At 42.2% G+C, this 15,224-nt stretch overlaps 1 protein-coding gene across 3 annotated transcripts in view; it reads right to left on the bottom strand.

Annotated features, from left to right (window-relative positions):
* The window catches only part of myo16 (myosin XVI), a 391,172-nt gene that overhangs the window by 79,928 nt on the left and 296,020 nt on the right, over nt 1-15,224 (bottom strand). For all 3 annotated transcript variants that reach the window (XM_087987876.1, XM_087987875.1, XM_087987877.1), the window contains 3 exons: nt 14,674-14,852; nt 11,104-11,184; nt 9,653-9,858 (listed from right to left, as the gene is read on the bottom strand). In XM_087987876.1, the coding sequence (XP_087844002.1) occupies nt 9,653-9,858; nt 11,104-11,184; nt 14,674-14,852 (466 nt within the window). The remainder of the gene's footprint in view (nt 1-9,652; nt 9,859-11,103; nt 11,185-14,673; nt 14,853-15,224) is intronic.

Here is a 15,224-nt window from a genome sequence, read left to right as displayed (position 1 = left end):
GAATTGACATTCCTAAATTTGTTGCTAGTGCAATTTTTTTGCACACTTAGGATAATTTAACAAATGCTGTCCAATTGCAGAATCTTTCAAGCCAGAAAGACATTTTGAATATCACATAAACAACTACCTACTATGAATTTCAGAGCCAATAGATACATAAGTTGTATGTTCCAAAGACTGACAGATTGTTTCAAAAAGTATATCCCTTTGATTGCTCATAACAACTGAGGCAGTGACTGTATGTCCGACTGCAGTACTCAATGTACAACAATAAATGTGTTTCCAAAACTAATTTCCCCCCCAAAAAAAATTCTTGGCATTTGGCTCGATGAACAAAAGATGAAAAGCTTTCAAAAAATGTGTCTTTATCCAGCAATATCTGAACTCTTCATCTTACCAGCCACCAATTTGATAAGTGATGTTTTGATTGTGCATGTGTCACCTATACTGTAAAGGAGGCCACGCCACTTTTACTCGGAGAGGGGAGGGGGAGGGAGAAGGTTGAATCATTCCTGTCAACATTTTGTTGTGATAATCAACAACACTATAGTCACAACAAACAATGCAGGCCCGTGCAGAACAAGCCAAAGTCAATGCATTATTGCGTCGATGTAAAAAACAAACTCATCTGTTTCTACCTCGGGTAACACGACCCTTGTTCATTCCGACAGACAGGATCACTCTCACCGTTTTTAAAAAAAGCTGCAAAAGGCCTCTATGCACTCGCTGTGAACAAAAAGCACACAGCCACAAATGAAACTCATCCAAGTTTCACTTTAGCTAATTGATATGGAAAAGTCAGAGGTCAGATTGAAACCAACATGACTCGGCTCTTAGAATCCCTGAGAGAGCTTTTGTCTTCGTGGTTCGACATCAGCATGACGCTGTAACTGTGTATCACACCAGGGTTCAGTCACAAACATCAGCTTCTGTTACTCAGCTCCCAGTGAAACCTGACAAGAGAGCTGGCAGTTGATGAACAGCAGAACATATTGTTGCTGTGTTTTTTAGGCTAGAAAAAAAACCATGAGATGATATGGCAAGGGAAGGTGGGAGCTGGCTTTGATCCAGAGATCAGATTACAATGCGTTTCTATCTCACTGCTTCAGCTTCAATGAAACTAATATTGTCTTCTTATCTTACAATGTTCACGGTGCAGGCAACACACAGGATATTTACTGTAAAATGAAACCAAACAAAACATGCAAACAGTTTGAATGACCTCAAGGGAACAAATGTCCAAAATCTAGGTTTGAACATCTTAAAATTGTTCCCTAGTTTCTTTCTGTCTGATAGTATCCGTTGTAACATTTGAAAAGACACTGGCCTCAGTTCGGAAGAAGGGTCTCTCGATTCGAAATATTAACTATTTTCTCTCCACAGATGTGGCCCTGCTGTGTTCTCCACCAATTTCAGTTTTTCGTTATTACTAGGTGAATGAAAATCATTCAAGATCTTTACAGACACCTTGAGATCTTAAGGAGCTGACCTAATTTTACACTGTGCACACAATGGCTCCTCAAGTGACTACTTTAGATCTTTAGGTGGTCGCATGAATGGAGCAGGTGAGATAAGCAGGCACTCTGTTCAGGCTGATAGATTGGCGTAGGATTGAGGGAATGCTGCTGTCAAAGACATTTTTCAGGTAAAAAGTTAAACTGCTTAATTGGGTGTAAACTGTCCCACTTCATTTCTCAAAGAGTTCCATTAGTACCTGGACCAATGGTCCTCCCACCAAAAATTAATCAACTGAATGTTTTGCTATTACGAGGATTTTTGCATGTCAATATAGTCAGAGGTGACATTTCAAAAGTAAAATATTCATTGTGAATATATTACGAGGTAATTATATTCATTTTAATGCATCCTATTGCAATGACAGGATGCTATGTCAATGTATGTTTGCTCTTTTACAAAGCTCAGTAGAAGCTCAAAGATCGCAAGCTTATTTCCTGATGCAGCTCTTCATCACCTTCCAAAATCAAGATCAACAACACCACATCATTATCATAGCTCCCAAGTTCTGGACAGTAAGTGCTGGAAATGACTCTCAGGTTGCATTTACATTTCAGACAGACATGTCTTTTGGTAATTTACTCATCCCATTAGAATCATAGAGTCATAGAGATGTACAGCACTAAAACTCATCCTTCGGTCCAACTCGTCCATGCTGACCAGATATCCTTAACTAATCTAGTCCTATTTTCCAGCACTTGGCCCATATCCCTCTAAACCCTTTCTATTCATATCCCATCCAGCTGCCTTTTTAAATATTGTAATTGTCCCAGCCTCCACCACTTCCTCTGGCAGCTCATTCTATACATGCATCACCCTCTGGGTGAAAAAGTTGCTCTTTAGGTCCCTTCTAAATTTTTCCCTTTCACCCCAAACCTATGCTTTCTAGTTCTGGACTTGCCCATCCCAGGGAAAAGACCTTGTCAATTTATCCTACCCATGCCCCTCATGATTTTATAAACCTCTATGAGGTCACCCCTCAGCCTCTGACACTCCAGGGAAAACATCCCAGCCTATTCAGCCTTTCCAGATAGCTCAAGCCCTCCAAGCCTGGCAATGTCCTTGTAAATCTTTTCGGACCCCTTTCAGGTTTCACAGTATCCTCCTGATACCATCTTCTTTTTCCTTGCACTTACAATGTATTTGACATTCAAACTCTCATGTCTTCTACTCTCCTGTAGACATTCCCTTTTGTTCATTCACAGAATTGTTAAGAGTGAGGGAGAGGGCTATTCAGTTCATTAGCCTTTCACTGTCTTTCTGAACAGTGAAACGAGCACCACTCTCTTGCCTTTTTCTCACAACTCTGCACATTGTTTTCTGCTTCCCAGGCAGTGCATTCCCAATCTTACTTACCCCTCTGTGTGGAAATGTTATTTCTCCAATTCTGATGAAGGGTCACTGGATCCAAAATGTTAATTCTGCTTTCTCTCAACAGATGCTGCCAGAACTGCTGAGTTTTTCTAGTGATTTATGTTTTTAATTCTATTATGAATGGGAACATTCTCTCAATCTTTGTCTAAACCTCTCATGATTTTCAAATATTCTATCAGATCGCTTCTTAGCTTCTTTTTTTCTCTCTCCAATGAGAACAGTTCCTATGTCTTCAATCCATCTTCATAACTGAGGTTTGTCATCCCTGAGGTTTCTCATCCCTGGTGCTATTTGGATATACTTCTGTTCTCTGTCTGACACATTCACATCAGACTATAATATGATGCATGGAATTGCGCAAAATACTTCAGCTGAGGTCTAGCTAATGTCATGCCCAAGTTCAACATCTCTTTGCTCTTGCAGCCTGTGTCCTATTAATAAAGCCCAGAATATTGCAGACATTGCTAAATCAACTTGTTCAGGCACTCAGTTAAAAGCAAAATGCTATAGACGATGGAAATCAGAAATGAAAACAGAAATTACTGGAGAACCTCAGCAGGTTTGGCAGCATCTGTGGAGAGGGATGAGAGTTAACCTTTCAAGCCCAATATGACTCATATGCATAATACAACACACCTCTAGAGAGGGCCCGCTCTTTCTATCCCAGTAGTATGGACACCATCACACATGTTTCAAGTCCATAATACTATCTGTTTTATTAGATACAGCAAACGTTTTATTATCCAGCACCAATGGGACCAGGACGGGACTGGTTGATCAATTATTCCAGTTGATCAAGAGGTCAATATAATCAAGTAAAAATGCACACTAAGTAACAGAAAGATAATGCAGGGGGTATACACGTCACTGTTATCATCTCCCAAACCATTGAAAAGCTCATCGCCTCAGGGGATCTCCCATCCACAGTCTCCAACCTTACAGTCCAAAACTCCTCACTGCCCGATTCTACCTTCTCCCCAAGATTCACAAACCTGACTTCCCGGGTTGACCAATTGTCTCAGCCTGCTCCTGTCTCACTGAACTCATCTCTGCATACCTGGACACCATCCAGTCCCCCTTACTTCAGGAACTCCCCATGTATGTTTAGGAAACCACCCATGTCCTTCACCCCCTCCAACACTTCTGTTTCCCAGGCCCCCAATGCCTCATCTTCACCATGGATATCCACTCTGTGTACACATCGATCCGCCAGAACAAAGGCCTCCAAGCCCTCCTTTTTATTCCTGTCACGCTGTCCCAACCAATCCCCTTCTACCAACACCCTTATCTGCCTGCATGAACTGGTCCTCACCCTCAACAACTTCTCCTTCCAATCCTCCCACTTGCTCCAAACCAAAGAGACCATTCACTCTGCGACTCCCTTGTCAGATCCACACCCCAGAGGAAGTGCAAAGCCTGTTCCCACACACCCCCCCTCACCTCCGTCCAAGTCCCAAAGGATCTTTCCACATCCGTCAGAAATTTACCTGTACTTCCACGCATGCTATCTACTGTATCTGTTGCACCCGATGTGGTCTCCTCTGCATCGGGGAGACAGGATGCCAACTTGTGGAATGTTTCAGAGAATATCTCTGGGACACCGCACCAACCAAACCCGCTGCCCCATGGCCGAACATTTTAACTCCACCTCCCACTCTGTCAAAGACATGCAAGTCCTGGGCCTTCTCCATCGCCACTTCCTAACCACCTAATGCCTGGAGGAAGAACGCCTCATTTTTTCCACCTTTTCACCCTCCAATGCACGGGATCAATGTGGATTTCACCAGTTTCCTCATTTGCCCTCCCCTCATCTTATCCCAGTCCCAAGCCTCCAACTCAGCACCACACCCTTGACCTGTCCGACCTATCCCTCTTCCTTTCCACCTATCTGCTACACACTCTCCTTTGAACTATCACCATCACCTTTCCCCCACCTTCATCTGCCTATCACATTCTCAGCTACCTTCCCCTCAGCCCCATCCCCCTCCCATTTATCTCCCAGTCCCCTTGGCCCACAAGCCTCATTCCTGATGAAGGGCTTATGCCCAAAATGTTGACTCTCCTGCTCCTTGGATGCTGCCTGACCTGCTATGCTTTTCCAGCACCACACTCACGACATCACTGTTATACTTCATTTACAGTATTAATATGAAATATTAATGCAACTTTGCCTTAAATAAAATTCACCACCAATGTCTTTGGTTAATACGAAGCTAAGAGACCCTTCAACCAAACTTTGTGAAAGCTGTGTGACCACTTTCTTCAGCAATTACGTTTTAGGTCAGAAGACATGTTGGTCAATATTGAGGAGTCTAGTCCTGAGGGCCTGGATGCAGCATATTAGCATTTATGTAACCTCTTACCCAAACATAGGATGTCCCAAAGCAAATGAACTATTTCTGAGGTTAAGTCACTGCCATAATGGAGGAACAGTGTATCAATGTGACAAGATGTTGTTATGATTTTTGTTTCAGTGATAAATATCGAACAGGCCAAAAGAGCTCCCCACTCTTCTCCAAAATGCAATGGGATTTAGTTTGCACTGGGCAGAGAATGTCACAGCAGTAAGACCTTTACTGGTTGATAGGGGGATAATTCACAGCTGGGATTACATGAATCAGGGATAATGATATACCAATCCAGGTTATACCAGTCAGGAGTAATGCCACAATAATTCGGGTTACACTGGTCAATGGGAATTTTACACCGGTTGAGGTGACAGTGGTTGAAAATAATGTTACACCACTGGCTGTACAAGCCTTCAGGAAGCTGCATTCCAAAAGCTAATGCTTCCAAATAAACCTGTTGGACTATAACCTGGTGTTGTGTGATTTTTAACCAAAAAAAATGTGAGAACTAATTTATATGCAACACATTCTCAAGAACAACAATGACCAGATAAGCTGTTTATTTAGTGATGCTGATAGATAAATATTGACCAAGACATTGGGTTTAACTGCCTTCCATGAGATCTACATCTCCTCTGAAGTGACAGACAGGGTCTTAGGTTTATTGCCTCAGCTGAAAGACAGTACCTTCAATAATCCAGCACTCCCCTCAGCACTGCACAGATCATCAGCTGGATCCTCGTGCTCAAAGTCTTGTGTGCAATTTGAACCCAAATTAGGATTCAGCGGCAAAAGTGCTACTAGGTGATTCACACTTATTTCATTAGCAAGCCCCATATAAACCAGAAGACCTTGGATCCAAAATTGAAGGAGAAATCTTGCATTAATTTTGCACTAATTGAACGAATGACATGAACCAAATGACAATCTGTGTCTCCCAGCGCATAATGCGGTGAAGTGAAATGCAGAAGTTGATGAATTGGAACAGATTTGGTAGAGGAATTGAAGTTTTGTCTGATTTGCCCCACTCCCACCTGCACTCAGCTTCACATATGCTTTCCATTGAAAATCAAAACCTTTAAAGAAAAGTGCTGACTAATGCTGCCAAGGTGTTCTTTGCTGGTATCACAAATAGAAGACTGATCCTACCTCACCGAGCAAATGATTAAAATAAAATTGCTGTAAACTGAGTCTCTGGTCAGACCACATTTGGAGTATTGTGCGCACTTTTGGGCCCCATATCTCATGAAAGATGTACTGGCCCTGGAGCATATTCAGAGGACGTTCATGAGAATGGTCCCAGGAATGAAAAGCTCAACATATGAGGAACGTTTGAGGACTCTTGGTCTGTTCTCAATGGAGTTTAGAAGGATGGGGGTGGAGGGTGGGGGGGCGGGCGGTGTTCTTATTGAAACATACAGAGTAGATACTTGGAAGATGGTTCCATTGGTAGGAAAGACCACAAGCCGAGGTCAGAGACTTAGAGTAAAGTAGAGTTAGAACGGAGATAAGGAGAAACATTTTCAGCCAGAGAGCGCTGAATCTATGGAATTCATTGCCACAGAAGGCTGTGGAGGTCAGGTCATTGAGCATATTCAAGAGATAGATAGGTTCTTGAGTATCAAGCGGATCAAGGGTTATGGGGAGAAAGTAGCAGAATGGGGTTGAGAAACTTATCAGCTATGATTGAACAGTTGGGCAAAGCCAATGGGGTGAGCGGCCTAATTTCTGCTCCTGTACCTTGTGGTCCTATGGTCTTATACGAGTGACGAGTCAGAAGTTTCCAGACCTCAACAAGCCATGTTTTAGGGGAAATCCCTTTCTTCAAGTGCTCACTGCAAGCTCCTCACACTTATAAATTCAAAAAGATGGAAGCTTTTGTAGAGTGTTAAAACCGCTCTAAACACATCCACTTCAGTCTGTTTTCTGACAGATGCAATAGGTTGGAATTTCACCTTTCATATCCACTTCAAATATCTCTCTGCATTCTGATATAATGTTAGATTTTAAAGTCAGGACTCAAATAGTTTTCTGGAACTGACCGAATGCATGAGTTGGTCTCAGTGCATTTTAGATCAGAAGGGCATAAGATATAAGAATAGAATTAGGTCCACTGAGCCTGTTCCACCATTTGATCATGGTTGATATGTTTCTCAATGCCATTCTCCCGCCTTCTCCCTGTAATTCTTGACCCTTTCACTAATCCAGAACCGACCTATATATTTAACGACTTGGTCTCCACAGCCTTCTGCAGCAATGGATCTCACAGCTTAATCACCCTCTGGCTGAAGAAATTCATCCAAATCTCAGTTCTCAAGGGTCGTCCCTTCACTCTGAGGCTGTGCCCTCAGGTCCTAGCTTCACCTATTTAGGGAAACATCTTCTCCACGTCCACTCTATCCAGGCTTCTCGGTATTCTCTAAGTTTCAATCAGATCCTCCTTCATCTTTCTAAATTGAGCACAGACCCTGGAGTCCTCAGCTGCTCCTCACATGACACCCCTTTTTCCCCATGATCATTCCAGTAAACCTCCTCTGAAAGCCCTTCAATTCCAGCACATCCTTCCTCAGAAACTAGGCCCAAAATTGTTCACAATATTCCAAATGTGGTCTGACGAAAGCCGTATACAGCCTTAGCAGTACATCTCTGCTCAAACCATCTTGATATGAATACTTACATTGCATTTGCCTTCCTAACTGCCAACTGAACCTGCATGGTAACTTTAAGACAATCCTGAACCAGGATTCTCAAATCCCTCAGTGCTCCAGATTTCTGAAGCCTTTCCACATTTAGAAAATAGGCGCAAGTGAGGACTGCAGATGCTGGAGATCAAAGACAAGATTAGAGTGGGGCTGGAAAAGCACAGCAGGTCTGGCAGCATCCAAGGAGCAGGAAAATCGATGTTTCAGACAGGACCCCTTCATCAGGAATGACTTGATGAAGGGCTCCTGCCGACATTTAGAAAATAGTCTACTTCTCTATTCTTGCCACCAAATTGCATAATATTACACTGTCCCACATTGTATTCCATCAGCCACTTCTTTGTCCACTCTCTGAGCATGTCCATGTCCTTCTGTAACCTTCCTGCTTCCAGAATATGACCTGTCCCTCCACCTATCTCTGTGCATTTTGTTTCCAAGTTCATCATTGCCAACCACTTTGTTGAGGAAATCTCTCAGACCCAAAAGCCAGAGCATCTCTATACCTGGGTGATGGTAGACGCACCAGAAATTAAATGGAGCACATTTACTACAATATTCTGTTGTTCTGGAATATATTATTACATCAAAACATGATCAGAAATGGTGGGGAGGTCCCTCTAGTCAGGAACAGTGAACTGGACAGCCCTTAAAAATGTGTTTTATGATGAGACATTAAGTTGCAGCCACTGAGTATTTTACACTGGAGAGAGGGTTCTCACCTCTGAGGTTATGTCAGTGTCTAGCCTTAGATACATAGAATCCCAACATTGTGGAAGCAGGCCATTTAATCTATCGAGTCCACACGAACCCTCTGAAGGGCATCCTAGCCAGACCCACTCTCCTATCCTATCCCACTAACCCTGCATTTCCCACGGCTAATCCACTTAGCCTGCACATCCCTGGATACTACAGGCAAATTAGCATGGCCAATACAACTAACCTGCGCAGATTTGGACTCCCACAGTTTGGCCACCACCCCTGCAGTCAGAAGGGTTGTGAGCACTCTGAACTTTCAGGGATAGTTCAATATGATCAAGCTGGACTTGGAGGTAAATCTGGGGTCTTGATGGGACTAGGCTGACAAGACTTGGGAAGTGTGGGGGGAGGGTGGGGTGGGTAAGGCATCAGGCAAAGGGAAGGTGGTGATGAATGGGGGAGGGGGAGGGCAAAGCCAGGTCCTCTTCCTTGAGCAGGTACCGCCCTGGCCTGTTAAACAGAAAGAGCTGAGGAATTGGTTCAACATTGCCCCAGAGCAGAAAATATCACAGTCAGGGCAGGAGGGGACCCGTAAATAGCTATTAATTGTCCATTACAAGGCCCTAATTGGCCATGGATGGGCAGATAAATTGACTCCTTCCCCAGTGGCAAAGCAGTAGAAGAAGCCGGGGAAGACATTTGGATATGGGGTAAAGTGGTGCCTAATGTTACAATCCCCACCTCTGCCTGCTTTCCCATCCTATCATCCCTGCATAACAGACATGGCTTCACCCCACACTGAAACACTTAATTCAAGCTTCTTACTCACACATCACACAGAACTGTGTACAAGCAGGATTAAAGTAAATGCAAACTTTTTTCCTTCAAGTGTAAACAACAAAGGTATTTTCCCATCACAAATAGTCAGTGTAAACTAAACCTAGACAGTACTGCAGGTATCATATAGAAGCTTGCTGCTTCAAAACATGACTCTTGGTTATTTTACAAAGCACCTACCTCGTGAGGAAGTCATTGAAAGATAGCCGCAATGGGTATCCATGGCGGATCATCTTCACCATCTCCAGGACACCAATGTACTGCAGCTGGGCTGATACATAGAAGTTATCAAACATGTTGGCCTGTCTGGATGTGTTGGGTTTGATGCAATGGACAAAGTGAGGAGTTGAATTCTGGAGTTTTCCCATTATATCACGAATCGAACTCTACAGAGAAGAGGAAACCAAGAGAAAGATTTAATACTTCTTCTCCATTTGGATTTCTACAAAAGATTATTTCTGGCAAAGTTATTATTGAGGCCGTAGATTCATTCGCTAAGCTGGTGTAGACGTTTTATCGCCTTGCTGTGTGACATCGTCAGTGTGTCTTTGAGAAAGTGTTTATCCTGCCTGGTATTTATGCGCCTCTAATATTTGGTACTCCAACTGGAATTCAAACAATAAACACATTGAAATGGACCCCATATACAGACCACTCAGATACAGAAATGGAAGTAGCAACAAACAGAGACACATAAATACCAGGTGGGATAGACTACCAACAATTTATAGATGTGTTAGGAAATAGGCCAGACCCCTCAAAACATTTCAAGGAGGGAGCTCAGTCCCTAATTTTGCTAGTTGTTTCAAGCAGGTGTAATGCAGATATTCCAGGAGGGATGCAGCTGGGCAAACCACTTAGTTTTACACAAAACAGAATTCATTTACAAGATTACTAAATGAAACACAAACAAAGAGAACGGAATACAAAGTAACTTCTCCTATCCAAAAACCCAACAGATCATCCCAACTTAATGATGCTGTTCTAGTTACTTGCAACAATCCCCATAAATACCCCTTAGCATGAAAGGTAAAATCAAGGAGAAAGAGTACCACCCTGGACCTGCTTCTTTGGGTCCAGCAGCTTTTTCCACACGACTGCTAAAACTCAAACCAAGCCAGAGAAAAACTGAGCTGGGAGAACTGACCACAAGTGTTTTTTTTTAACTTGAAGGCCTTCTGTCTGAGGCAGTGTCTGTTATCTATAATCAAATTGGCCCTAAAACCCTTTAACCCCAGACTTTTTGGAGTCGGTGTCATTTATGACGTCTCTGAAAACAAAAAGCCAAGGACAGCATTACCTTGTTAAAGGAGCAGCTTTGACACAGAAGACACACTGACAATGTCACCTAGCGAAGCAATGAATTATCTGCAGAAAACCATACCAGCTCGGTGAATGAATCTATAATCGCATCCAGAAGCCAAGCTACAATCTTTTCAAAAACTCTAAAACTTATTATTCATTGTGACGTAAAGCAATCAGAAAATCCATTTTCATTACATAACTTTAGCAAGAAAGCTGTTTTAAAACCATGCTATGTTCTCAAATGTGAAATGGTGTTGCTTAATACACATAATGAACATAAAATTATTATATTCATTCAAGATTACTGGCTGCTCTAAAATACATACCCGGAGCTGAGAAGCCAGTGTTGTAGGCCCACCCCGCTCTAAACGTTGGAGAAATGTTGCTGCTGTCTTCTTTTTCAGGAACTTAGAGAAAAGAAAGACAATACAATTTAAAAATAGATAAAAACAGATAGGTGATTCAGCTCCAAATATATTTTTCACAAGCACAATTTCTGTGGATGCTGAAGATTCAAAATGAAATTTAAAAACACAGTCAAGGCCAGAAATACTCAGCAGATTGTTCAGCATCTACGCAGAGAGAAGCGGAGTTACAGGCTGGGATCTCACGAGACCATCAGACAAGTGGTTAAAGTTGGAGCCTGGGAAGGAAATTAGAATGGCTTTCCTAATGACAGCTACCTAATTGGAGCAGCAGGGTATCAATGAGCAGAGATTGGGGAAATTAGGAAGACTCCACTAGAATGTCCATGGAATTGAATTGCTGTCTACTGATTGCTGAGCCTGGGAAGCCACAGATTGGGTGGCCATCAGAGTAGAAGGCACCATTTCCTAATGGATTAGAGAATCCCTACAGAATCCCCACAGTGTGGAAACAGGCCCTTCGGCCCAATAAGTTCACACTGACCCTCTGAAGAGTATCCCACCCAAACTATTCCCTCACCTTATTACTCTATATTTACCCCTGACTAATGTACCTAACCTACACATCCCTGAACATTGTGGGCAATTTAGCACAGCCAAATCATCCATCCCACACATCTTTGGACTGTGGCAGGAAATGAGATAGAGCCATGGACAGGAATGGGTCAATCTGCAGCTTGAATAACTCTACTGGAGAGGTTTCCATTTGCTCCTTGGTGCCTGTTAGCTTTGGCCATTATCCTTAGTAAGTTTGACAAATGCTTGCAAGAGACCTTCATGCTGAGGTGCCTTTGAGCTCTCCTTAATGCCTGAACAGTACTCAGGTCTCCTGGCCTTCCACACGTACAGCCCCAGCAACCTACCACCTGCCACCCTTCAGTGGACAGGGACTCACAAAGACAGCCAGTTAAAAGATTTCCTCTCATACTGTCACACAGTGGACAAGTCTCACCCTCACCACTGGGTGTGGTACCCACATTTGTTGTCTGCAGAAGAATATTTTCAAAGATGCTAAAGTTCTGCCCAAGGTTTCAGATCTATGGCTTTGTGTCAGAAGTGGATCTCAGGCTGTTGAACTCGTGGTTAGTCCAAAGTGTTGTAAAACATCTAAATGAGAGTTTGAGTGCTATTCCTCTGCTTTGCATTACATTTATTTTAATTTTTAGCTGTATGAGCCAATGATCAGTGAAAAAAACACAGCTCTCAGATCTTACCACTTTCAGATACAAACTGCCATGGTTTTCGGAGTTAGGATCACACGAGTACAATGCTGTCAGAGAAATCATGGGTGTAAGGTTCTCAAATGTTTTTAATATAATTATTTTACTTCCCTGTTATATTTTGTATCCTAGTTTTAAAGTCACCAGCATGGGGAAACCCTGTCATGTCCTGTAAGAATTCTGTAAATTTCAATGAGATAATCTCAAAATAAGTCTGAAAGTTAGCTCGCTGGGCTTGAAGGATTGTTTTCAGATATTTCATCACTGTACTAGATAACATCATCAGTGAGAGTCTCTGGTGAAGCACTGATGATATTACCTAGTATGGTGACGAAACATCTGAAAACAATCCTCCAATCTCAGCGAGCTAACTTACAGACTTAGCATCAACCTGAGCTAAAAGTCTTCTCAAAAATCGATAATCTCAAAATGTTCTGCAAAACCCCAGGAATACAGACTAGGTTTCCTCAATCCCTTGCTGAAAATGTGTTGCTGGAAAAGCGCAGCAGGTCAGGCAGCATCCAGGGAACAGGAGAATCGACGTTTCGGGCATTCCACCATCTCAAGGATTAATCTGCTGTACTCTCACTATGGGTAGTATATTACTCCTGAGAGAAGGGGAACAAAACTGCACTTGACATACCAGGTAAAATCTAACCAAAGCTCTATACAACTGTAGCAAGACATCTTTACTTCTATGCTCAAATCCTCTTGAACTGAGTCCCAACACAATGTTTGCATTTCACATTTCTTGTTGCTCCTGCATGCTTGCTTTAAATGACTCATGGAGAATGGCAGCGAGATCCTTTCAGACACCCACACTTCCCAACCTCTCACCATAGGGAAACATGTTCTGCCTTTCTGCTTTTCTGACCAAAATTACAGATGGTTTGCTAATCTGTTCTTTAAACTCCTTATTTTAATTTTTTTTGCTCCCTTGTTACCATCATACTAACCAAGAGAAGCAATCTGTTAACAGTCGCTCTGTCTTGGTTTGGTAACCTTGAATATCCCTAGCACTCATTCACCTACCACCTCAACTTTGGTGTAAAAATACTTGATTTGTGAAATCTCTGTCCATAATTGTAACACTTCATCTCAAGAACATCCATGGGAAAATTGCGATCAATTTCCTCGGATTTTTACATCAATGCTCTAAACCATGTGAAATCTTTCTATTTCATATTCTCATTATAGTAAGTTATAAAATACTTTGCCAAACACATTGTCTTATTAGACGGTTTGAGCGATAGGGAGAGGCCGAAAAGACTGGAGCTATTTTCCCTGGAGCACCAGAAGCTGAGGAGTGACCTTATAGAGGTTTATAAATTCATGTGGGATATAGATAGGGTGAATAGCCAAGGTCTCTTTCCGGGGTAGGGGAGTCCAAAACTAAAGGGTATATGTTTAAGGTGAGTAGGGAAATATTTGAAAAGGACCTCAGGAGCAACTTTTTCACGCAGAGGGTGGTGCCTGTATGGAATGAGCTGTTGAGGAGATGGCAGAGGCTGGTACAATTACAACACATAGGAGGCATCAGGATGGGTATATGAATGGAAAGGGTTTAGAAGGATATGGGCCAAATGTTGGCAAATTGGACTAGGTCAGATTGGGATGTCTGGTCGGCACGGACAAGTTGGACCGAAGGGTCTGATTCCATGCTGTATGACTATGACTCTAAGCTAACCTTTTAAATGTTGTAATTGTACCTGCTTTCACCATTTCCTCTGGAAGCCTATTCCAGACTCGCACCACTCCCTGAATGTAAAAGTTACCCCTCCAGTCTTTAAAAGCCATTTCTTCCCCTCACATCCTTGTGAACATAATGCAGCATTTTTCAAATAAATGGATTAACCCGCTCTCAGGCCATCATTATCAATTATACTCATAAACGAGAAATGCTAAAAAAAAATCTAATGTCAATTAGACTTAATGGGGCTATTTTCTGTGTTCACACTGACAGTGGCACCTCCCATCGAATGTGGGATACTTGATGATCTGCTGTTGAATTTCTGTTCAATAAATTGTAGCCAGGTACTCTGCAACTAAACCAATCAACTGTACGTGTAAAAACTGCCCAGAGATTGGCAGTGTTGTATTTTACTTTCCCTGTGAATTTAACATTCATCAGAGCAGCAGTCAGTTTATAATAAGGCTGAGAGGCAGATTTCTGTAAGAAGAGTTCAGACAATTGCAGAAGAAAGATGAATGTTTACAACTGTCTTTACTGCCCATCATCTGGGCCTAGTACCTTGCTGTTAAGGTCCAGGAACTTCTTTGGTCCTTTGCTTCGTGAAGTTGAACATCGATTCTGTGACAACATCAATGCTTTGGACCCTCGAAGGCTCAGATGATGATGTAAGGGAATAAGAGAACCAGTTTGGGTCAGTTTGGACTGGAAGAACTGGTGAATAACAACATTTTCACTGGCTGCAAATTCAAGAAGAAAATGTTATTAATAACCTGCTTCTAAAACTAATGTTATGTGTACGAATTGTTTCTATCTCACTGATTACTTTGATTTCTCTCAGAAATTTGTTCTGACTTCCATGAATATATTGATTAAAGTGAAATAATATTAAATGCTTCCATAAGAAAAAAAGTCTCCCTCATACTTCCCTGTTCTCCTTTTGCCAATCATCTTAAATCTGGGTTGTCAAGTTAACAACACGTCTCCATGTTGTTCCCCAGTTATTTAGTTGATGAAAATCCTTGGTGGATTTGAACACCATCATCAAATTCCTCCCCGATGTTCCTACTCCAAAGGGAAAAAAAACTGAGCATCTCTACTCCTTCTACATC

Source organism: Chiloscyllium plagiosum, unplaced genomic scaffold, assembly GCF_037043375.1.
Source record: "Chiloscyllium plagiosum isolate Xiang-an unplaced genomic scaffold, Cpla_swu_hap1 HiC_scaffold_6, whole genome shotgun sequence".
Classification (NCBI taxonomy): domain Eukaryota; kingdom Metazoa; phylum Chordata; class Chondrichthyes; order Orectolobiformes; family Hemiscylliidae; genus Chiloscyllium; species Chiloscyllium plagiosum.
The sequence above is the reverse complement of the archived record's forward strand: the minus strand, read 5'-3'. Positions and strand labels throughout refer to the sequence as shown.